The sequence below is a fragment of the Rhinolophus ferrumequinum genome, chromosome 6, assembly GCF_004115265.2.
Source record: "Rhinolophus ferrumequinum isolate MPI-CBG mRhiFer1 chromosome 6, mRhiFer1_v1.p, whole genome shotgun sequence".
Taxonomy (NCBI): Eukaryota; Metazoa; Chordata; class Mammalia; order Chiroptera; family Rhinolophidae; genus Rhinolophus; species Rhinolophus ferrumequinum.
The window spans coordinates 4,567,767-4,591,376 of NC_046289.1; the positions used below are offsets into that span (position 1 = coordinate 4,567,767).

The 23,610-nt window shown below is 49.0% G+C and overlaps 1 protein-coding gene across 1 annotated transcript in view; it reads right to left on the reverse strand.

The window, feature by feature from the left end:
* Positions 1 to 1,440: 1,440 nt before the first annotated feature.
* The window catches only part of LOC117023672 (cholesterol 24-hydroxylase), a 29,685-nt gene continuing 7,515 nt past the window's right edge, over positions 1,441 to 23,610 (reverse strand). The window contains exons 4-15 of the mRNA XM_033108729.1: positions 17,791 to 17,864; positions 17,256 to 17,342; positions 12,581 to 12,719; positions 11,413 to 11,523; positions 10,404 to 10,554; positions 10,147 to 10,209; positions 8,392 to 8,464; positions 5,995 to 6,079; positions 5,246 to 5,356; positions 3,166 to 3,254; positions 2,362 to 2,428; positions 1,441 to 2,194 (exon numbers count right to left, since the gene is read on the reverse strand). Coding sequence (XP_032964620.1) covers positions 2,024 to 2,194; positions 2,362 to 2,428; positions 3,166 to 3,254; positions 5,246 to 5,356; positions 5,995 to 6,079; positions 8,392 to 8,464; positions 10,147 to 10,209; positions 10,404 to 10,554; positions 11,413 to 11,523; positions 12,581 to 12,719; positions 17,256 to 17,342; positions 17,791 to 17,864 — 1,221 coding nt within the window. The 3' untranslated portion in view covers positions 1,441 to 2,023. The remainder of the gene's footprint in view (positions 2,195 to 2,361; positions 2,429 to 3,165; positions 3,255 to 5,245; positions 5,357 to 5,994; positions 6,080 to 8,391; positions 8,465 to 10,146; positions 10,210 to 10,403; positions 10,555 to 11,412; positions 11,524 to 12,580; positions 12,720 to 17,255; positions 17,343 to 17,790; positions 17,865 to 23,610) is intronic.

The following is a 23,610-nucleotide window of genomic DNA, read 5'->3' on the forward strand; positions in this document are numbered from 1 at the left end:
TGGAGGGGGTGGGGTGGAGCTTAATAAGGGCCAGCTGAGTGCCCAGGTTGGCATGGGGCTGAGGAAGCAGGACCCCCGCTCCCAGCTACAGAGGCACCCCAGAGGCCAGACCCTCTGCCCAGAAGCTCAGGTGAAACTCCAGCCCGGGCGGGGGACCCGGCTCTTCCCCAGTGGCAGTACTGCCACCTGCACTGAACATGTCACTTCTCCTCTGGAGCCTCAGTGTCCTCATCTGCTAAAAGGGAAGCTCCCTCAGAGCTGTTGTTTAAGATTGTGACAAAGACTGAGGAGCCCACGTACGGCCCAGCCCAGCCCAAGTGCACACCCTCCCTGGGGTGGAGGGGCACCTTTTCAGGCACGTGCCCCAGGTGCAGGGCGAGGGCAGTTTGTTCTCTGCACAACGACAAACTCCCAAGTGCTGAAGGAGAGACGGGGCCAGGCTTTTTCCTTGGACGGGCCGATACTTACTGCCCATTGGTCACCACAAGGCCCTGGGGAGGAAGGGGTGGCTTCTTCACCCAACCACCACCGTGCGAGCTCCAGTCTCACCACTGGGGGCTGGGTCCCCACCAGCCTTCTCCAACCAGGTCAGGAGGGGCAGCATCATGACAGCAGGTGAAGAGGATGCCAGGGCCATGAGGCCAGGCATCCAGGTGCTCAGCTCCACCAACTGCCCCCATGAGAGGGCCCCCGGCCCTCTCAAATCAAGCTCTCAAAACCCTGCCTGGGGCCGGCCCGGTGGCTCAAGTGGTTAGAGCTCCGTGCTCCTAACTCCGAAGGCTGCCAGTTCAATTCCCACATGGGCCAGTGGGCTCTCAACCACAAGGTTGCCAGTTCAATTCCTCGACTCCCGCAAGGGATGGTGGGCAGCGCCCCCTGCAACTAAGATTGAACACGGCACCTTGAGCTGAGCTGCCGCTGAGCTCCCAGATGGCTCAGTTGGTTGGAGTGTGTCCTCTCAACCACAAGGTTGCCGGTTCGACTCCCACAGGGATGGTGGGCTGTGCCCCCCTGCAACTAACAACGGCAACTGGACCTGGAGCTGAGCTGCACCCTCCACAACTAAGGTTGAAAGGACAACTTGACTTGGAAAAAAGTCCTGGAAATACACACTGTTCCCCAATAAAGTCCTGTTCCCCTTCACTAATAAAATCTTTAAAAAACAAACAAACACACAAACAAAAAAACTGCCTGTAATCCCAACCTCACACCACACCAAGGAGCACGATCTTGCACAGAACAAGAGAACAGGTTTCTGTTAACACAGGGCCCTCTGGGTAATCTAGGCAGTCTTCTCCCAAGGGCCCAGTGTCTGGGCCTCTCCAGGGGCAGCTTCCAGAGCTGCATCAGTCCTTAGAGGGACCAGCCTCAACACCACTCCACTTTACAGATGAGCAAACTGAGGCCACAGCACCCTGGCCTGATCTGGCCATTCATTCATGCAGTCAACACATATTTATTGAGCATCAACTCTGTGCCAGGCCCTCAGTGGGCATGGGGGGCTCATTGACGAATCACATTCAGACCCCGCACTCGAGGCACTCACAGCCTGGCAGGGCAGTCAGTCACATCAAAGGACACTCATGATACAGTGTGGTCAGTGTGGTGTTAGAGGTAGCACAGGTGACCAAAGGAGCACAGACAAGGGGCCTCTGGCCCGGCCAGAGGTAGCAGGGAGGGCTTCCTGCAGGAGGTGACACCTGAAGAGGGCTTTAGGGAGTGAGCAAGAGTTAAGGTATCTGGCAGAGGGAGTGGCCTGTGCAAAGAGGTGAGGGGAGACAATGGCACATCTATGTGGCATCTGGGAGCTAGACAGGGACTAGTCCAGGAAGGGCAGTGGAGTTAGCAGCAGACAGGGAGCTCTGAGGGGGGTGAAGCAGGCATGGGTGGCAAAGGGCCCTCTGGGAGCCAGTGTGCAGGGTACCCCAGAGGAAGAGGATGGGGACAGGGTGGGTGGCAGTGGGTTGCAGAGGAAGGTGGGCACGGCCCCTGCCCGAGGAGTCCGGTCCTGCGCAAGGTGCCCTCAGCAGGGTGGGGGTGGGGGTGCAGGCTGCCAGCCCCGAGGCTGCAGGGTGCACAGCACGGGGTCCAGCGGCTTGAGCGTGGCCTGCTCCTGCAGCCCATAACGCTGCCCAGGTACCAGCCGGAACTCGAGCCTCTGCAGCAGCTTGGCCATGACGACCTTCACCTCCATCTGGGCATGTGGGGGGGGGCAGAGTGAGAGGGGAGAGCAGGGAGTCAGTGAATGCAACCCCAGAATCGCTGGGTCCCCAGCCCCCAGCTCAGAGCAGGGGGCTTAGCCCAGGACAACATACCACCCTGCAGTCACTTCTGGGCAGCAAACCCAACCCGGCCTCCTACCTGAGCAAACTGCTGCCCGATGCAGGAGCGGGGGCCCAGAGAGAAGGGGAAGTAGGTGAACCTGGGCCTGCAAGGGGAGAGGAGTCAGGAGCAGGCCCGCAGCCGCTCGACAGCACAAAACAATGACTAGCTGTTGGGCCAGGGCTGGAAACATCTACAGCTGACTCTGCTCAACTCTGGCCCAACAGTTTCTCACATTATCCTCCTGTTGACCCTTCCAGAAGGAGCTATGTTTATCCCCGTTTCACAGACAGAGGAACTGAGGCTCAGAGAAGCAAGGCAATTCGCCCAAGGTCCCGTGTCACTTACTTGTTCGGCCAGTCACATGTCCAGTTCTGGGCAGTCTGGGTCTGGACTCAGGGGCTCTGTTCCTGGAGCCTGGCTCTCCCCACTGCTGCTTCAGCACTTTAATGCGGTCAGTCCCACAGCACCCCCCAGAGGGAACCATTGGCATTGCCACTTCTCAGATGGAAACATCGAGGCTGAGAGAGGTGCAGTCACTTGCCCAGGTCACAGGGCTTCCCAATATAAAAGACTGGCCATGAGCCGGCTTTAAAACCAGTGTGAGCTGGGCTCAAACCCCAGTTCTGCCACTTACTGGTTGTGTGCCCTCGGGCAAGTTACCTAACCTCTCCGAGCTATGATGTCCTCCCCAGTAAAAGGGGGCAGGGTGGGGATCACAACTCCCTCACAGTGGTCTGAAAGGCTCAGTGGGCTTGGTGGCCGTAGGCAGCTCAGACCAGAGGCTGCTGGGACCGTCCTCCCACAGGCCTCCATCCGTGGACAGCTCGAAGAGACACTTACTTGGGTGCTTTGGGGCTGAAGCGATCGGGATTGAAAGTCAGTGGATCCTCAAAATATGTGTCCATGCGCCCCATGACGTAGGTGCTGAACTGCCGGACAAAGGATCCGTTTGACTCCGGTTCCAAGGATTGGTCCCCTTCCCCCTCCCCCACACACTGTGACCACCCAATGGGGTGACTCAGAGCAGGGTAGTACCCCAACTCCCCACCCCTACTCTCCCCACCCACGCATCTGGGCCAGTGTGGGATCCCACTGGCCCCTGGAAAGTCTCTAAGAGGAAGAAAAAGGACAGCCCACTGCCAGTGACGCCCAGCTGGGCATGCTCCATCGTCCCATGCTTGGCCCCGCCCTGGGGGAGCTACCATTATCCCTTTACAGATGAGGAAGCTGAGACTCAGAGAGAGGTTGGAGGCTGGTCTGAAGTCACCTGGCAAGTAAGTAGCCAAACACACTCAGACTCAGGTCTGCTGTGAGGCCATGTTTCTCCAGATCAGTCAAAATCTGAGAGCTGTTATTATTCCAAGTTTCTCTTCAACGCCAGGCTTGCTGGGGATGTGGGGAGCTGCCGACCCCACCCCCACTAGCCTTTCACCTACACTCATGGCACCTCTTGATTTAATGGGGTTAATACTCCATGCCCTGCCCCCAGGGGCCCTGTGTGCCCCCCATAACTTGGGCCCTGGGTGCCAGCTTCTACCTCTTTACCCCGCACATAGTATGTCCCTGGGCCACTCTGCCTCTGGCTCTCTTGCCAAGAGTCCAGGGGAGAAGGGCCTGGAGGTGAACTTTGACAACGTGAGTGGGAGTGTAAGGCAGAGCGGGGTCGGAGGTCAGCAAAGGGTGCTGCTGATATGCCTGGGATCCTTGTCAGACAGACGACTTACAGAATCCTGTTGCTTCTTCTCAATAAACTGGGGCTCAAGTACCACCATCCCCATCTTACAAGGATGGTGCTGAAGCCCAGAGAGTCAGGGTCTCACCGAGATGACCCAGCCAGGCCAGCTGGGTCAGGGCTGGGCTTGGAGCCGGGGTCTGCCCACTCAAGGCCCGCTGAGGTGCACACCCAAGCTGCGAGGCATCAGCTGCAGGCCTCGGCCTGCCCGATGTGAGGGCATTCTAAGGAGATGGGCATTAAGGCAGGTGGCATCGGTGCAGGGGTGTTAAAAAACAGGCAGATAAACAAAATAAAGAACCACACACGTAGATGAAGCTTGGATACGTGCTGGGCAGGCGGGGCGGAGCCCTGGGGAAAATGGGGCTCAACAGATGGGGCTGGAAGCATGGCGTTCTCCTTTGTGAAAATAAAAATGGGTCCTGTTATGGGCTGAACTGTGTCCCCCTAAAATCCTTATGTTGAAGCCCTAACTTCAGAATGTGACTATATTTGGGGAGATCTTTAAAGAGGTTATTAATTTAAAATGGGGCCATTGGGGTGGGCCTTAGTCCAATCTGACTGGTGTCTTTCTAAGAAGAGGAAATTAGGACACAGACACACACTGAGAAGAGGCCATGTGAGGATGTAGAGAGAAGATGGCGCGGCCTGCAAGCCAAGGAGAGAGGCTCAGAGGAAACCAACCCTGCCGACACCTTGACCTTGGACTTCCAGCCTCCAAAACTGTGAGGAAATCAATTTCCGCTGAGCTCCCCAGTCTGCGGTGCTTTGTTATGGCAGCCCGAGCAGACACGTACAGATCCGTACCTCACACCGTACATGAAATCAATTCCAATAGATAAGAACCTAACTTCTAAAATAAAAATGTAACATTGTTAGAAGACAATGTAAACGAATATGCCGACCTCAGGATAGGGAAGGATTTCTTACACAAGACAACACGAAAGAACCAACCGCTAAAAACCTCTCTGAGCCTCAGCGTCCTCAGCTATAAATGGGGCACCCGCCTTCCAGAATCATCCACTGTCATCTTACACTGGACAGTGTGAATGGGGAGAAAGAGACCTCACAGGGTTATGACGAGGACTCAAGTGAGAACACCAAGGGTGGCCAGTGAGGAGAACGGGGCACAACCTCGGAGGAGAGCCCCAGTTAGCCACTGAGGACACGCAGGCGGGCCCCACGCACCAGGAGCGGGGTGTTGCCAGGCACCCTGACCCCATCAATCAGGGTCTCCTCCTCCAGCAGGCGAAAGGTGCCCCATGCTGGTGGGTACAGCCTCAGCGACTCTTTGAGGACCTGCAGAGCCACACGGGGAGATGACAAGAGAAGTCAGGAGATTCGGTGCCACATGTCCCAGCCCGTCTCCGCTCCCTTTCGCAGTGCTGGATGTGTACCCACATGCAGGACTGGGGCCCAGACACCTTTGTGTTCAACCTCTCTTGTGACAGAAGGAGAAACTGAGGCCCCAAAGGAGAAGGAGGTTGTGCAAAGCCACAGTGGCAGAGCCCAGACCAGGAGCCAGGCCTACCTCTGAACCTGGGCTCCCACCATCCTGGGAACCCCCACAGCACAGGCAGAGTCTTTTGCGGTGCTTTGTCTTCCAGGGGAGGAGGCTGCTGGGCCTGGCCCCCTGGGTGGGAAGCTCAGGGTAAATGCAAACACAGCTCCATTCACTGAAGAGCTGGTTTCCAATCTTGGCTGCATATTGGAATTCCCTGGGAAACCTTTGCAATGCTGCTGCCTGGGCCCCGCCCCCAGCAACTCTGATGTCATTGGCCAGGGGCGCAGTCTAGGCAGGGGAAATCTCTTCCATCTCCCAGGGTATTCTCATGTGCAGGGAGGCTAGAGAACCCCTGTTCTAAAGGGTTAGAGAGGCAGCAGGCCTGACCTGACCTGACCCACATCTGCCCAGAAGCTTCTCTCCACCCCCACACCTGGGACAGGTACTGCAGTCTCCCCAGGTCCTCGTAGTCAAGCTGCCTCTTAGAACCGATGACCTCGTCCACCTCGGCCTGCAGCCTGTTGGGTCAGACAAAGACAAGTTCATCCCTAAGGAGAGGTGTCCCCACATGAGTTTTCAGAAGCGGGGATGGAAGGAAGCGTGCAGAGAGGGGCCTGGGGTTTCCCCACCTGTGAACACTGCCCACCCACCCCATTGTGGAAGGTATCCAGGAGCCACGACATCCAAAACAAGGTGCCCAAGCAGGTGGGAACGATGTTCCAGGGCCCTTTACAACATTCACCCTTTGTGCCAGCTGCTGGGAAGCGGCACTAGGAAATCAACGAGTCACAGAACAAGGCCTCTGCACAGAGACGCCATCTCCGCCTGGGCCACAGCTGGGAATGGCAGAATGAGCGGAGCAGGGATGCTGGCTGAATGAACCCTGCCTGGGGTGTGCATTGTCAGAATCGTGTGCAGCTCTAAGAGTGGACTGGACCACCTCACACCCACCCACTGGGAGGGCTGTCACCAAAGACAGAAAAGAACAAGTGTTGCAAGGACTTGGACAAATCGGAACCACTGTGCACTGTTGGTGGGAACGCAAAAGGTGCTGGTGCACGTGGAAAACGGTGGGCAGACCCTCAGAAAGTTAAACATGGGACTACCATGTGATCCAGCAATTCTGCTCCTGGGTATGTAACCCAAAGAATTGACACTCGTGTCTCAAGTAGATATTTGCACCCTCATGTTCAGGGCCAAGAGGTGGAAGCAACCTAAGTGTCCACAAAGGGACAAGCACCACCCGTCTGTCCACACGGCGGCATGGACTCAGCCTTGAAAAGGAGGGGCATTCTGGCACAGGCTACAACATGGATGGACCTGGGGGACATTATCCTGAAACAGCCAGTCACAAAAGGACTCCACTTAAATGAGGCAGAGTATTCAAACCGTAGACAGAAAGGGGACTGGGGGTTGTGGAGGCGGGGTGGGGAGTTAGTGTTTAACGTGGACAGAGTTTCAGTTTGGGAAGATGAAAAGTTCTGGAGACGGAGGGTGGGGATGGGTACAAGACAAGCTGAAGTGCTGAATGCCACTGAGCTGTACGGTTGAAAATAGTTAAAATGGTAAATGAACTGAGCTGTACAGTTAAAAAAATGTATACAAGTGGACACTTTGGTTAGCGTTGCTCAAGCAGTAGTTCACCGTGATCAGAAGTGTCTGGATGCTGATGGTAACCACTCTGAGCACCTCTTGTCATTGCAGAAGTCAAACGTGACTTGCATTCATCTTTTGTTAGCGGTATATATTGAATATTACAATTTTAATACAATTTTCCTTTCTTAAAATGTGTATACATTTTTTTGGCTATATATATATATATACACACACGCATATGCGTGCACATACATACTCACACACATACAGAGGGTACCAAATATATGTATATATATAATATACATATTATATATTATATATAATATATATGTATATATAGATTTCATATATATATATATATTACCATAATATTACAAAAAGTGGATTTGGGAAGAGGTCACAATAATGTGGCGGTGATGTCGTGATAAAACACATGGTAAAATTCAGTAGTTAGCCATGAACTGTCTCTGGATAGGTGTGGGCACTACAGGCAGATTTTTTAATTATTATTACTATTTTAACTTTTCTCTCTTTTCTAATTTTTTAATAAAGAGCACATTATTATTATATCTTTTTAGAAATGCAATAAATGATTTTATATTCTCAAGAAGCCATTCACGTCCACCCTTTTATGCTGGTGATAACGACTAAGCACAGACCTCTTCCCACGTCCCCAGTGCTCACACCCCAAGCCTGGTGGCATTTTCAGAATGCTCTTACATTTGGCTCAGTCAGTCTGGGCAACAGTCCTTGAGGGAACCTGTTTGTATTTAAGGAAACCAATGGCCCCGCTCAAATGCCATGTCCCCAGGCACACCTTCCTTTGTCCTGCCAGCTAAAGACAAGCGCTCCCTCAGCACTTCAGTTGGAATTCTGTTCAGTCCTCAGTGCCAGCACCAGGCCAGGTACTAAATACACCACAGGGAGGGAAAGAGCCACAGTCCTGCCCTCTTAGAGCTTCCAATTTCATGACTGAAATAGACTTAAAGCAAATAGTCCCAGGAGAAAACACATTCATGAGCTGGGAGGAGATAGAGGAGTTCTCCAGAGAGAAGAACTTTCAGAGGAGGGAACAGCATGTGCAAAGGCCCTGAGCTGCAGAGAAGCAGGACACAATGCAGGGGGCTCAGCCATGGGAGGTGGGAGCAGGTGGCCCTCTAGAAATAAGACATCAAACAAACCCTTCACCAACGTCAAGGGAAGCCGTGCATCCTCTGGTCCCCCCTCTCCATACCTCGCCAAGATCTCAGGCTGGCGTGACAGCTCCATCACAGTGAATGCCAAGTGATTGGCAGAGGTCTCGTGACCTGCAGGTAAGGAAGAGAATGGCAGCTCCACATGGGACAATGAGGCTGCTGCTGGCCTGGTCTCTGACACCCCCAGCCCCTCACTTCTGCCCCTCGAGGCTGAGGTGGGCATACAGATAGGGAAACGCCTTCTACCCCCACAACGCCTGTGCCAGCCAGTGTAGTCACATAAATGGCGTTTGCCCCGGGCATCCACACTCTAACAGGCCCTTTCTCCAGCTGTCCTTGAGCCCTGCCTGGCCTAGAGGGATGTGCGTCCATACGTTGCAGAAGAAAAAGCTGAGGCTCAGAGGAATGTGTCTCGCTGAGGTCACAGAGCCAGAGGAACAGAGCCGGGACTCAAGTCAAGCAAGGCTTTCGAGCCCATGGCTATGTTCTCCCAGAGCTGCGAGCACCAGTCCCTGAGATCTGGAGAGAGCACACCTCCAGTTAGAGGGCCTGCCAGGGGCTTCGCCCTCAGAGGGCAGGGCTCATTGCGGGAGGGCCGATGCTGAGTTCTGGTAGGATCTGGCCAAGTTGATAGTCAAAGCTCCCGGTTGGCCTGGGAGGGAACCATCCGTGTCGTAGGAATTTCCTCTAAAGGGGCAGGTGGCTTACCAGGTGGCAATCACTGCCAGCCAAGGGGCTTTGCGGGTCTGCTCAAACACTAGAGAAGGGCCTACACCTCACAGCAAGTAGGTGCTGGGAAGTGAGGCCCACCTGCTCCTGGGGCGGGAAGGAGGAGAGTCACGGACAGGGCACCCTGCAGGGAGGGTTTGGGGACAGAGAGAGAAGCATCCAGAAGTCCCAGCCTGGCCCTGGCCCAGCATTGCCAGCTGCGACTCAGTGTCCAGACACTGCAGGAGCCCAGGGGAGGCAGGGCAGCTGTGTCTATTTTCCTTCCTCTGAAAACCCACTGCCCGGCAAGGTTCCCAAGCAATTCTGTCTCTGTCTGTCTGTCTGTCACTGCCATCAGACTGTGAATGGTCCCTCCTCTTGTTTTCCTCTGTCTTCCTTAAGCCTGGTATCCATTCACTTGTTCATTCATTTCATCCCATCTTCACAGATCCTACTGTGCTGGGCGGTGGGAACACACAGGTGGGAGAAACAGCATAACCCCTCACCGAGCATGCAATCTGCTGGGGAGACAGGCCGCGTGGAATAACACCAATAGATATACAACTTAAACTGTGAGACATGTGGGCAGAGAGCTCTGGGCCCTATGGAGAGAGTCTAACTGGGGGCCTGGTGAGTCTGGGTAATCACTGAGGGCTTCCCCGAGGAAGAAGCACCTGAGGGATCGCTGAGGGGTGAATAGGAGCTTTCTAGGTAAAGACAGACGCTCAAGAAGTTGCTTAGCATGTCTTTTTGTGTTAGTCTACTGAAGGCCTCCCCACAAATTCTGAATGAGGGAGTACCTTGAATTCACATGGCCAAGCTCTCCTGAGCCCCAAATCCCAGCTCCACAAGACCCCATGATTGCCAGCTCCATTACCAGGTCGGATACCACCAAGAGGGCCTCCTGGGCCTCCCTAAGCAGAGAGAGGGGGCTTCTGCTCCCCTCATCCCAGCACCCCCCCCAATTCCACAGCAGAACCCTGCTCTGATGGCCCGAGAGATCTCAGAGGCAGAGCTTAAGGGATCCACAGTTCCCATCATTTCTGCACAGCTTTGAACCTTTGGTCCCCACTGAAACTACAAACCAGCAATGAAGAAGGTGACGAAGTTGTCCAGCAGAATCTCATCGTCCTGAGCCCCCTCCTCAGCTGAAAGACAAGGAGAGGCTCAAGGCGCTGGCAGGAACATCCGCGACACTCATACTTCTGCTCCCTCTCCCCACAGCTCATCAAGACCCCACCGTCTTTCTCCCCTTAAGCCAGAGCCATCTGGAGCCATCTGTGATGGACCACCCTGACAGGAGACATCCCGACCGCCCCGGCCTCAGAGGGAGGTCCTGCACCTTTGAGAATCTGTGTGAGGATGTCAGCAGGGACGTCCTCCCCCCTCTTCAGGGCCTCCCGGCGCCGCTGGACCCAGTCCTTGCCAACCTGGCGCAGAAAGCGGACACTCTCGCGAATCTCACGAAGCTGCTTCCATTTTCCGGGCATAAACTAAACAAGAGTTCCAGCTGAAGATGGTCCACTGAACACATATACTTCCCTCTCCCCACCACTGCAACATGACTTTAGAAATCCACAGCAACACTGGCAAGCTGAGAAGAAGAATGTGAGATAATTCTAGAAAAGATAAAGTAGCCAGGCAGACTAGATCAAGATGGCAGGCCCAAGCCCATGCATCCATCGGCTTCCCCTTCCTGCACAAAATCCCTAGAAATGATGGAAAAGACGCCTTAAAACATCCAGGAATCACTGGAAAAGAAGAAGGGATCCCTGGAGGCTGGGTGTGGTTAAGAGGAAACCACCACCGCAGGACAGTGAGGTGGAACCAATAGCCGAAAAGATGGGGTGGCATCAGAGGACCGCAAACTCAGAGGCTAAAGTCCCAAGAACAGGAGGGAGTCCTGGGCATCTGTCTGAGAATCAACTCAACTACCTCTTTTCTCCCTTCTTCCTCCTTCAAGCCTAGAACAAGGAGGTGATAGCTGGAGCTGCAGCAGCCATCTTATGACAGTGAGGTGATGGGCTGGAGACAGTGAAACAAAAGAAAAACCCAGGAACATCTGACATTGTGGAGCCATCATAGCCAACCTAGACTGCCTGCTTCAGGGATCATTTTACACAAGAGAAAAATTAACTCCTAATTTACTTAAACTACTTTCATTTTGAGCCTCTACTTGAGGCAATGTTTGCAAATCCTAACTGATTCAGAAGTCATTTCACACATACACACCAGAACTCAAAATTCATTCTGGGAAAAAAAAAAAAAAAAACACTGGAGGAGGTGCTCCAGCAAATGAGGACACCACAAGCTCCAGCGGCTGGTCACCAGAAGGGGTGCTGAGGCAGTACCTTTGCCAGAGTGTTACGGGATGCGGTGATACCCTCCAATATCAGTTTCACTTTCCCGGACAGAGGCTTCTGGGCACCCAGCAGCATGCTGGTCTCCATCCCAAAAGCTGCCTGGGGAGAGAGAAGGGAGAGGTGAGACCTGGGGGACAGGAGGACCAAAGACCCAGTTCAGAACCTGGCACCATTTAGCTGGAGACCCAGGCCCTGGGCTAAGGGCTGATGTGCATCCTGTCATTGACTCCTTAAAATGAGCCATGATAATTCCGACCCCGTTGAATGTGGTGGGGGTTAAGTAGCACATAGTAGCTACTCAATAAACGTCAGCCTCCTTTCTTAACAAGATGCATTTCCCTGAACATGCAGCCTTCCTTGTGTGTCCTTTCTACACTCAGCTTCCCAGTGAACTGTTGAATGACAATGACTCTTCACACACTGTCCCTACACTCCAGCTGCCTGACTGTCTTTACCTGGGTTTGGGGTTATCTGGGCCACTGCTGGGTGTGCCAAGGTGAAAAGTCAAGCCATTCCTCCATGAGGGATGCCAAGGGGGAGGTGGGCTTTGGGCTAGGAGTCAGGCAGACCTGCGATCCAGTCCTGCTTTGGCCCCTGACCAGCCATAGGCCACTCCCCACGCCTCTCCGTGTCCATTTCTAGAGAACGAATTAGTAGGCCCAATCTCACTGGGCTTTTTGAATAATCAAGGAGATATGAAGGTCTCAGCTCAGAGAAGGGGCCACTGACGTGTGGGGGATCAAGACAGTGGGGAGGAAGTCAAAGAAAGGGAAGAGGAAGGGAAGAAGAGCCCTCTGCCGCGCGTGGCACGCCCCACCACACGCCCTGCCCCACCACACGCCCTGCCCCACGTGGCACGCCCCACCACACGCCCTGCTATACGCCCTGCCCCACGTGGCACGTCCTGCCACACGCCCTGCCCCACTTAGCACACCCCACCACACGCCCTGCCACACGCCCTGCCCCACTTGGCACACCCCACCACACGCCCTGCCACATGCCCTGCCCCACGTGGCACGCCCTGCCCCACGTGGCACGCCCCGCCACACGCCCTGCCACACGCCCTGCCCCACTTGGCACACCCCGCCACACGCCCTGCCACACGCCCTGCCCCACGTGGCACGCCCCGCCACACGCCCTGCCCTCCACCCATCACCTTGGCCAGGATGTCCATGGTGGTGCAGGTCAGCATTTCCTGCATGGACACCGGTGTCTGCCCATCTGCCTTGGCTTCTAGAATCTCCACCAGCTGCTCCGCTTTCTCGTTGAATGTCTCCATCAAGCTAACCAAGGAGCTGGAGAAACAGCACACTTATCAGGGGCCAGTGTGTAGAATGGCAGTTGTGGCCCCTCCCAGCCTTTCTGGCCTCCCTCAAGGCCCAGCTCCCAGACTGGAGTTGCAGTAATCAAACTAAGCCCTGGGCTTTCACCATTCTCCTCCACTCAGGATGGCTGCTGTCCCTTTGCCCTTGTCCTAATGGTTCCATGGGTCCTCCATCTACCACTGGGCCCCTCAACTCTGACCTCAAGGGGATGTGGAGGCATAAAAATTCTAGAGGACAATGGGAAGGAAGAGAAGAAAGGCCTTTTTGGCTTCCAGAGCCCATGAAGCTTCCCTTCCAACCTCTGTGCTGGTATGGCCCACTCTCCCCATCTGCCTGCCCAGGGCTGTCATCTGCAGCCTTTTGTTTTCCCATCGCATTCCCTGCCTTTGAGCAATCATGGTGTCCAACCCTACATGGAAATGAGTCCTCAGACCCAGAGCTCCCAACCCACAGCGCGCCCTGCCCTAGGACAGCTATGCAGGTCATCTGCCAGGAATAGAATTTAGGAAGAGGTATGGAAGGATGCGCTCCAAACTCACAAAAGTGGTATCCTCAAGTGAGTGGGAAGGGGGTAGACTGCTACTTTGCACATTATGTATTTTGAAGTTTTAACTGACAGAAAGCACTGCCTTTGAAATTGAGAGCAATTTTTAATGTTAACCATCTGGGTAAAGAATATAGGGGTATTCTTTCTCTTATTCTTATTCTTGAAACTTATCTAGATATTTGAAATTACTTCCAAACAGGAAGTTTTTAAAAACATTTAAAAGAGAAAATGGGAGACGCAAAAGGACAATTTTTTAAACCAACAAAGAAAATCAGCTCTTCGTTGCCCATCCACCAACCCTGCTCTGGCTTCCTGGCTCTAGTACAGACCCTGGTACCCTCGTACTTGCTATCACCCAGCCCCCACCCCACTCTGGCTGTGAATCTTATCCTCTATGGCCCAGGCCACGACTAAAAGCGCCACTCTGTTCTGGTCCCTTACCGACTTAAAACACTTTGAAGCACCCTGTCACTCTAAGGAGGGAGCAAAAATCCTCACCTGGGCCCAAGAGGCAGACTCTGCCCCTTGCTAACTCCCACCTGCAGTGTTGCCTTTCTGTTACAATTGCCTTTTAGCTCCTCCAAAGCACAATGCTCTGTCCCACATCAGGGCCTTTGTACATGCTGTCCCCTCTGCCTGGAGTTCTCCTCTCTGCCACCCTACATCCCCATGCTCCACTACAATCTTAACACCTGCCTACTCTCCAGATGGACACCCAAAAGCCACTTCCTTAGGGAAATGTCTCTTGAGACCCAAGTAGGCCCCATGCTCCCCAGCACCTCTGACTTTTTCTTCATATCACTTACATGGTTTGAAAATATATATTTATTTGCAAAATTACTTGTAGTTGTCTTTTTTTCTTTTTTAATCACATTCAAATTGACTATTTGGGTAGCATGTGGCTGGTATCAGACCAGTTCCGAATCTCTTGCAGCTATTGTAGTATAAACTCTGGGCTGGAGAGTTAGTGGTACAGTACAATCCCAACCCCCTTGTCTTTTATAAAAACAACTGGGACCAAGGTCTTTCAGTAAAAGTAATATCTGAAAAAGCAGAAACTGGCAATTTACTCTCACAAGTTTATTAAAAGTATATAACGATATTCTACATGAATAATGGCTGGAGATGAAACTCACCAGTTTTTTTTCTCTCTCTCATTAGTGAATTAGAATTTAGCAAGAGTTAAAACATTTACCAGGATCTCCCAAAGCTTTTTTCATACAACTTTGTAAATTTTACATTTCCAAAAAAAATAGTCATCTCTTAAATAACTACCTTTTTGTGAAAATAAAAATTAAAAATGTGTGGTGATGGTTGCACAACAATGTGAAGGTATTTAATACCACTCAACTGTATACCTAAAAATGGGCAAGATGGTAAATTTTATGTTATGTGTATATTACTACAATTAATTTTTAAAAATAAAAATGTCTATGAAAGCATTAAAGAAATGAAAAGTGCTGTTCAAATGCAAGGTCCTGTGTCCTGGAAAGCATTCACCTAGACAATGGCACTGGTATTTAAGCCATGGACACTGGATGGTCATCTGGTTAGAATCTATGTCCTCTTACAACCTCAAAGCTTCCTGAGGGCAGGGACCATGTCACCTTGGATGGCCTTCATAGCTCTGGCTCTTGGCACAAAAAGTATTTATTAAATAAATGCCTCTTTCTAGTCTATTTCTTCTTGTTCTCACTCCTGGCAACTCTCCAATAAGACCAAGACTATTTCAATTCATTATTTCATTAATGTATTCATTCACTCTATGGGCATTTCTGGAGGACTTGCAAAGTGCCTGGTGCTGTGGTGCAGGAGTTAGGAACGGGGTGTGCCTTCTGCCTTCAGGAACCTGAGATCTAGAGAGTGAGGTGGATGTGAATGAGAATCACTGCAGTGGGCATGACAGGAGCATGAACTCAGCCTTGGAAAGTCAGGGAACAATTTCCCGAAGCAGTGACATCTTAGCTAGGTATCAAAGGAGACACAGGATTGATACCCTGGGGAACACAGAAAGCAGAAGGAATGGCAGAAACACAGGCAGAGATGCCAGAAAGCCCAATGGTTCTAGAACAGTGGAGAAGAAATGGTGCAAAGGCTGGAGGGGCCTAGCAGTGGGTGGGGTCTTACCCTCATCTTTCAGATGACAGGGACCCATTGAAGGCTTCCGGACAAGGGAGTAATATGGCCAGATCTGAGTTTTAGCAAGCTCTCTCCGGGGCAGTGAGGTGGATGCATTGGAGGAGGAAGACAGGAGTCAGGGAGGCCAGGGAGGAGGCTGCGATGAAAGTCCAGGAGAGGATGTTTATATATTCACCCACAGATTACATACTAAGTATTAATGTCACAGTGGAGAAACCAGGAGAACACTGTCTTAACCAAGTGAGCAAAGTTAACATCTCCAGAGACAGGACAAATTGACAGCATGTGCCTCCTGACGTGATGTCCTGAGGAGAACACAACAGCATTTCTGCCATTTCTGCCAAAAAGCATAACCTGAGTGTAATGATGCAGAAACAGCAGAGAAACTCAAATTGAAGGACATTCAACAAAATTGGCCTGTAATCTTAAGATCGAGAAGGTCTAGGAAAGACTAAGAACTGTTCTAGAATGCAGAAGAGACTTGGTAATGAAATGTAACGCACGAACATGGATTGGATCCTAGACAAGGAAAAAAAATAACTGCAATTGCACAAGTGACAAAATTCGAATATAGATCATGGATTAGATAACTGTATTAGATTCATGCTAAATTTCCCCATTTTGATAACTGAACTATAGTCGTGTAAGAGAATGTCCTGTTCTTTAAAAATGTACACAGAAGTATTTAAGGAAAAGGATCCCAATGTCTCCACCTTACTCTCAAATGGTTTAAAAATATATGCATTAAAAAATATAAATATTTGTATATACACACAGAGAGAATGATAAATATATTTATATGTACATACAGAGAAATGATAAAGCAAATGTTGATTTAAACAATAAATAATTCATGAATATGGATAAGAAACATACAGTAGTCCCTTATATTATTCTGGCAAATTTCCTGTAAATTTGAAATTAAACCAAAATAGAAGATTACTTTCCTCAAAACATTGAATATAGAAAGAATTACTATCTGACCCAGCAACCCCACTCCTAGGTATACACCCAAGAGATATACACACATATGTCCACGCAAAAACTTTTACACAAACATTCAGAGTTGCATTATCCATAAGAAAGTGGAAACAACTCAGACATCCATACAATGGAATTTCATTTGGCAATAAAAAGGAATGAATTTCTGATATACCCTGTAACTTGGATGAACCTCAAAAACATTATACTAAATGAAAGAAGCTAAGCACAAAAAAAACATATATTGTATTATTCCATTTATGAGAAATGTCTAGAATATGACAATTCATAAAGACACAAAGTAAATTAGTGGTTCCCAGGAGCTACGGGCATAGAGAGGAAATGAGGAGTGACTGCTTTAGGGGGTGATAAAAATGTAAAACTGACTAAGGTGATGGTTGTACAGTTTTGTGAATATACTAAAAAACATTAAATTGTACCCTATAAATGGGTGAATAATATGGACGGTGAGTTGTATCTCAACCAAAGTTATTTTTAAAATGTTACCCCAAAATGAAAACTATAATAAATAAAATAAAATAAAATGCCCCGATGAGGAGTGATGAGGTCTGAGCCAGGGAAGCTCCTGGGGGACAGGGACCGTCACCCCTCCAAGCACCATTGTCACTCAGCCTTCGATGTTCACACACAGTGTGGTGACCTCTCTCAGCCTCACGTCCCAGTGGCCGACCTGCCTCACTCTCTCTTTCACTACTAATGCCGTCTCTTTCCTCTGCCCTTTCTGCCTGGGTGAGTTCCCCTCCAGGCCCCCCTCGCTGGGCAGCCCAGCCCCGTCTGACCAGCCCAGACCCACAATGCCCGCCTCCAGCCACACTCACCTGCGACTGAATGCCAGGTCCATGACTTTCCGCTGTTTGTGCCAGCGCTCGTAGTCACATTCGGACACCAAGCCTTGGCCAAACAGTCTGCGGGACACAAACACTAGGTGAGAAAAATGGTGAGGGATGGGGACAGACTGCTTGACGGGTGTGCGGTCACCTTTGGGGGTGACGAAAATGTCCTAGAATTAGACAGTGGTGATGGTGACACTGCATTGTGAATGTACCAAATGCTACGCAATTGTACCTCCAATGTGGTTAAGTGGTAAATTTTATGGGATGTGAATTTTACCACAATAAAAAATAAATAAATAAGAAAGAAACAGGGTGATCATGTGCCCCGGCCTCAGCGACCCCCGTCCTCCCATCTGCCATGCGAGGGGAGAGAAGAGAAGGAAGGGGCTGATGAGAAGAGCGCTGGCCACCATGTTTGGGGCACACATTGAGTGCCCAGCAGCCAGGGCCTCGGGCCCTAAGGCTTCCCCGAGGCTCTGGAGCCCCTGGGCCGCTGCTCACAGCTGGAGCCTTGCCTTACCTCTCGCCAAACACAGTCTGGATTGCGTGGTACATCTTGGAGTCCTTGTTGTACTTGGTGGACATCAGGAATTTCTAAACAACTCAAAAAATTCAATATGAGCTCCTGCACCCGTGAGAGGCTGCAAAGGACTCAGTGGTTTCCTTGACTCTTGTGAAACACACCCCAAGGGATCACCCTGAGCCGAGCATCAGCTAGAGTGTGAACACTCCATACACGTGACCTCACCTAACCCCCACAAGTCCTGTCTTTAAGCAATAGCATCCCGGCGTTCAGGGATGAGGAAAGTGGGGCACAGAGAGGTGAAGTGATTTTCCTGTGGCCACACAGCTGAGGAGCTGTGCAGAGGGGTTTCCTCATTCCAATGCCTACACCCAGGACCCCACACCTTGCTGTCTTCCAAAGTGACGAGCAAGAAAGGACACAGGCTGCTCTGAAATCAGAGTGGGGCAGGGGGCAGGCCTGCAAAGAGGGCTTTGGGGACACCGGCAAGACACTCAGCACAGATTCAGTGTTGCTTGTGCCAACACAGCCATGGAAGTCAAGGAAGGTTTCATGGAAGTCAAGGAAGGCTTCCTGGAGGTAGGGTCAACTTTCTCACCAAGAGCTTATGGTACAACAGTAACATTAGCTGACAGCTCTTGAGGCAGATGGCCCAGGTTATGGAGTCAGCTGGCTTGAATTTGAATCTGAGCTCCACATCCTTACCCCACCACGTGCTAACAACTCTACGACCCAGCTCAAGTTACCACCTCTGACCCTCAGTTTCCTCATCTTACAAGATGGGGATAAGAAGAGTGCCGGCCTGGTAGGGTCGCTGTGAAGAGTAAATTAGTTCTGTATGAAAGTGCTGACAATGGTGCCTGGCATACAGCAGGTGCTCCAGAATGCCAGGTGCAATCAACATCCTGTAGCTCATTTAATGCCCAGTCAACCCTAAGCTGTGCTCATCTTCCATACAGAGAAAGAAACTGAGATGTAAAACTGGCCCAACGTCACACGTGTGGTAAATGGTAGCCATAGGATTTGAATCCAGGCCATCTGCTGTGGGGGAGGGGAGAGAAGGCTGTGATCCTGCAGGAGCAGCCGGGGTCACATGGTGCATTCAGGTAGACGTGTGTGGAGTGGGGAGGAGCAGCAGGGAGGATGGAGAAACCTGGCCTGGGGATGCTGAGCTTTATCCTGTGGGAGCTGGGAAGCAGAAGGTGCCATCTCTACTGTACATTAACTCAGGGGCAGCTGGTATTATCTGGGATCTAATATCAATTTTTCAGCTGAAAGGAACCCCAAGAAATGGTTGACTTTGGATCATGAGCCACATCCTAGGGACCCCACCCAAACACTGTCATTTGTAAGCCAAGTTCCATCACTACCCCACTCCCACAGGTTTTCTCTTCTGCACAAAGACGTGACAGTAAAGGGTGGCCTCCCAGGCCCCTCTCAAACATCCCTGAGCACAACTCTTCCCAACCTGAATGAAGGAGCTCCCACACTGAGGCACAGCAGCCTCAACACAGGCCCTGGCCGGGTGTCCCTTACAGGAGCTCCTCACAGCCTGCTGTCCCTGGAGCGGGGGGCCCTTTGATGGCCCAGTGAGCTGGGCTCTGGGACATGAGGGAGGCCAGCACCTGCTGCCTGTGCTGGCTGCCCACACTGACAGCACACTTCTGCCTACGAAGGGGTAACTGCTAGTGACTTGCCCTCCCTCCATAAAGAACCAGAAATATAAGCAAAATGTATGAAATGTCTGTTTTAGACACTGGACAACAGGCAGTGTGCAGGATTGTGAACCCTGAGAGAAAGAAAAGGAAAGAAAAAAAAGACGTGAGCCATGTGACCTAGGATTACTCCAGCTTTCTGCCTAGAGTCAATTTCAGGACAGATACTAAAAGAAGAAACTCAGATATAGCCCAGCAGCCTTTCCAAACTGATGAGTCAGTGATGAGAATCCAGGCAGGCCAGAGGACGCTAGAATTTGCAGGCAGTGTCCCTGAGAGGGGAAACTAAGCATCGGAAGAGCTCCTGTGTGGAAATCGGCATAGGGATCCCTTGTGTCTTTGGATAAATACCACCATGTGCATGTGTAGAGTGAAACCCCCCAAGACTGGGTGAAAAATCAACTTCTGGGAAAAGGAGAATTACTGGGTAACTGTAGGCTGTATAATTCTCAGAACTTACACAGCCAAGAATTGTTCAAGTTCCCACCGGCCAGAGTTAAATCTCAGACACAAGCCCTTGATTAGAGGCCCCAGAAGGGGTCATTCCTTAGGAGTGACGCTAAAGTGGCTCTACAGTAAAAGTCCACTCTATGTCAACGCTACAAAATCCTTAAAACAAACCTGGAAAGGATAACACTGATCTGCAAGTAACTGTACCATCTACCAGAATGAAGTCCAGCACTCTTCAAAGGAATAAGACAAAACCAGGCACTCAACAGTGTACAATTCACAGGTCAAGTGTGCAATAGAAAAACCACTAAACATGCTGAAGAACAGGAAATTCTGACCTATAATCAGGCCCAGAAATAACAGAGATGACCGGATTCACAGACAAGAACTTTAGCACATTTATTACAAATACTATAAAAGCGCATATGCTCAAGGAACCCACATATCCAAGAAGTTCAAAGAATCCTAGGTAGAATTAACACAAAGAAAGGTAAACCAAGGCAGATCATAATCTATTTTCTGAAACCAACAATACAGAGAAAATCTTAAAAGTAGACAGAGATGAAGTAATACAATATTACTTGAAGATAGAGTGATATAAATTAAAGATTATACTATGAATCCTAACACAACTAGTAAGTGAGAGTTAATAAGACAATAGTACAGATACAATGGGATACTAAAACATAATCTAAAAGAAGGCAGGAAAGGAGAGAAAGGAACAAACAACAGATGGGACAAATAGAAAACCAACAACAGCATGGTAGATTTAAACCTAACCATATCAATAATTACATTAAATCTAAATGACTTAAGCACCTCAGTGGAAAGGCAGAGATTGTCAGACTATAAAACAGCAAGACCTAACTACATGCTATCTATAAGAAACCCACTTTACATATAAAAACCCAGATAGGGTACTATCTAAAAGACAAAGATATATCATCCAACACTAAGCATAAGATAGTTGGAGTGGCTATATGAATACCAGACAAAACATATGCCAGAATTAGAATATTACCAAGGATAAATGAGGACATTTCTAAAGATAAAGGAATCGATTCATTACAACAAAATAACAATGCTCAATGTACACATACCTAATAACACAACTTAAAAACACATGAAGCAAAACTGATAGAACTGAAAGTAAAAATAGACAAATTTATAATTGCGGTTGGAGAGTTCAACATTCCTCTCTCATAAATTGTAAGAACACGTAGACAGAAAATTAGTGAGGATTTAGAAGATTTGAATAACACTATCAACCAACTTGACCTGATTGATATTTCTATAACACTCCATTCAACAATTACAGGATATACATTCTTTTTTTTAGGAGGGTGCAGTTCACAGTGGCCCATGTAGGGGTCAAATTGGCAACCTTGGTGTTATTAGCACCACGCTCTAACGAACTGAGCTAACCAGTCACCCGAATATACATTCTTTTTAAGTACTCATGCACATGCCCAAAGATAGACCATATGCTAGGTCATACAACAAGCTACAATTAATTTAAAAGGATTGAAATCATGAACAGTATTTTCTCTGACTTTGCAGAATTAAATTAGGAATCAATAACAGAAAAAGTCTGGAAAATCTCATAATATTTAGAAAGTGAATAACACATATTTAAATAATCTATCATTCAAAGAAAAAAATCACGGGAAGTTAGAAATTAGGTTGGTGGAAAAGTAATTGCTGTTTTTGCAATTATTTTCAACCTTTTAAACCACAATTACTTTTGCACCAACCTAATATATTGAACTGAATGAAAATAAAAGCACAACATATTGAAATGTGTGGTACATTTGTGCTAAAGTAGTGCTTACAGGAAAATGAATAGCTTTAAATGCATATATTAGGGGAAAAAAGTCAAAAATCAATTATCTACTCTCTCGCCTTAAAATAGTAGAACAAAAACAAATTAAACTCAACGTGACTAGAGGAAGGAAGCAATAAAGAGCAGAAATCAATAAAATAGAAAATGGACAAACAATGGAGAAAACTAAAAGCTGGTTCTTTGAAAAGATGACTAATACTGATAAATCTCTTGCTAGCCTGATCAAGAAGATAAGAGAAAACTCAAGTTAGTATTCTTAGGAATGAAAGAGGAGAGACATCACCACAGATCTGGTAGACATTAAAAAGATAATAAATAAATATTGTGGACAACTTTATATCAATAGTTTCAACAATTTAGAAGAAATGGACAAATTCCTTGTAAGACACCAAACTCAAGGAAAAAACAGAAAATTTGGATGGTCACATATCAATGAAAGAAATTGAAACAAAAAACACTTCCCTCAAAGAAAATTCCAGGCCCAAATGGCTTCACTGGTGAGTCCTATCAAACATTAAAGGAAGAAATAACACCATTCCTATATAAACTCTTCCAGAAAATAGAAGAGCGGGAACATTTCCCAACTCATCTTCTGAGGCCTATTAACCTGATACAAAACCAGACAAAGGCATTATAAGAAAAGAATAAAGATAGAAACAAAAATTCTTAACAAAAGATGAACAAATTGTAAATTGTATCCTTGTATCCATGTATTCAGGAGCAAACTGTGTCAGGACCAGGAATTCAAGGTTGGTTTAATACTTGAATATGTATCAATGTAAGTCATCATATTAATATATACCTTTTGACTCATTTTCTGATTGAACATCATGAAGGTTTTTGTGTATGGCTTTTGGTAGCATGCTTTTAAAAGTCTTCAACTGTGACTGTATTTGAAATTAAACCTTTTAAAATAAAATTATTTTTAGCATCCTGTTAGAGACACCATAAGTGTTCCACTTGCCTCCTGACTCGGACCTCAGTTGTACTTTATCCCTCTTCGTGTCACCACAGCCACCCTGCATGCCGAGATTCACCCTACACATCATCTGAGTACCCACTGTGAGAAAAACAGCACCATCCTTGACTGAGCAATTGCTGTGTGCCAGGCAGGGCTGGATCTAGTCTCACATACTTTATTTCAGTTCCATTCTCACAACTACCTGTAAGAAAGGCAACATCCCTATTTTACAGACAAGGAAACTAAGGCCCACAGTGATGCCTCAGTTGTCCTCAACTTGTCCGAGGTCCCACAGCCAGTTGGTGGCAGAGCCCAGATTTGAGCCCAGTTCTGCTGACTCCCAAGTAGGTGATCTGATGGCCATTCTTGGTACCCACACAGCAGACACCAACCTGCACACACTGCAGACCAATTAATACTGCCTGTCTCTGTTTCCTCATCTCAAAAATGGGGACTAATAAGATCCTACCCCTATCAGATTAAATTAACAATTGAGAAGTACATAAAAAAGTGCATGACCCATGTAAACACTGTTTAAGTGGGTTTTTCTGACCTTCTATTTGTTAAATAAATTGATCAATATTTAATTCGCATCACAGCCCTGAAAGAGAGGGGTTATAATCCCACCTTGCAGATGAAGGCACTGAGGCTGAGGTGAACTAACTAAGTGTGTGTGCACTAGTTGGGCAGACTCCCAACCCGCATGAGTCCCACGGCAAAGTCCCCTCTCAATGACATCCAACAGTCCTGCTTGTAAGACCCCCCCCAAACAGTGGGTGGTTGAAAAGAGGCCATTCCCTTTTGGATCCTTGGGAAACCACCCCAAATGCATGTGACTTGAATGTTTC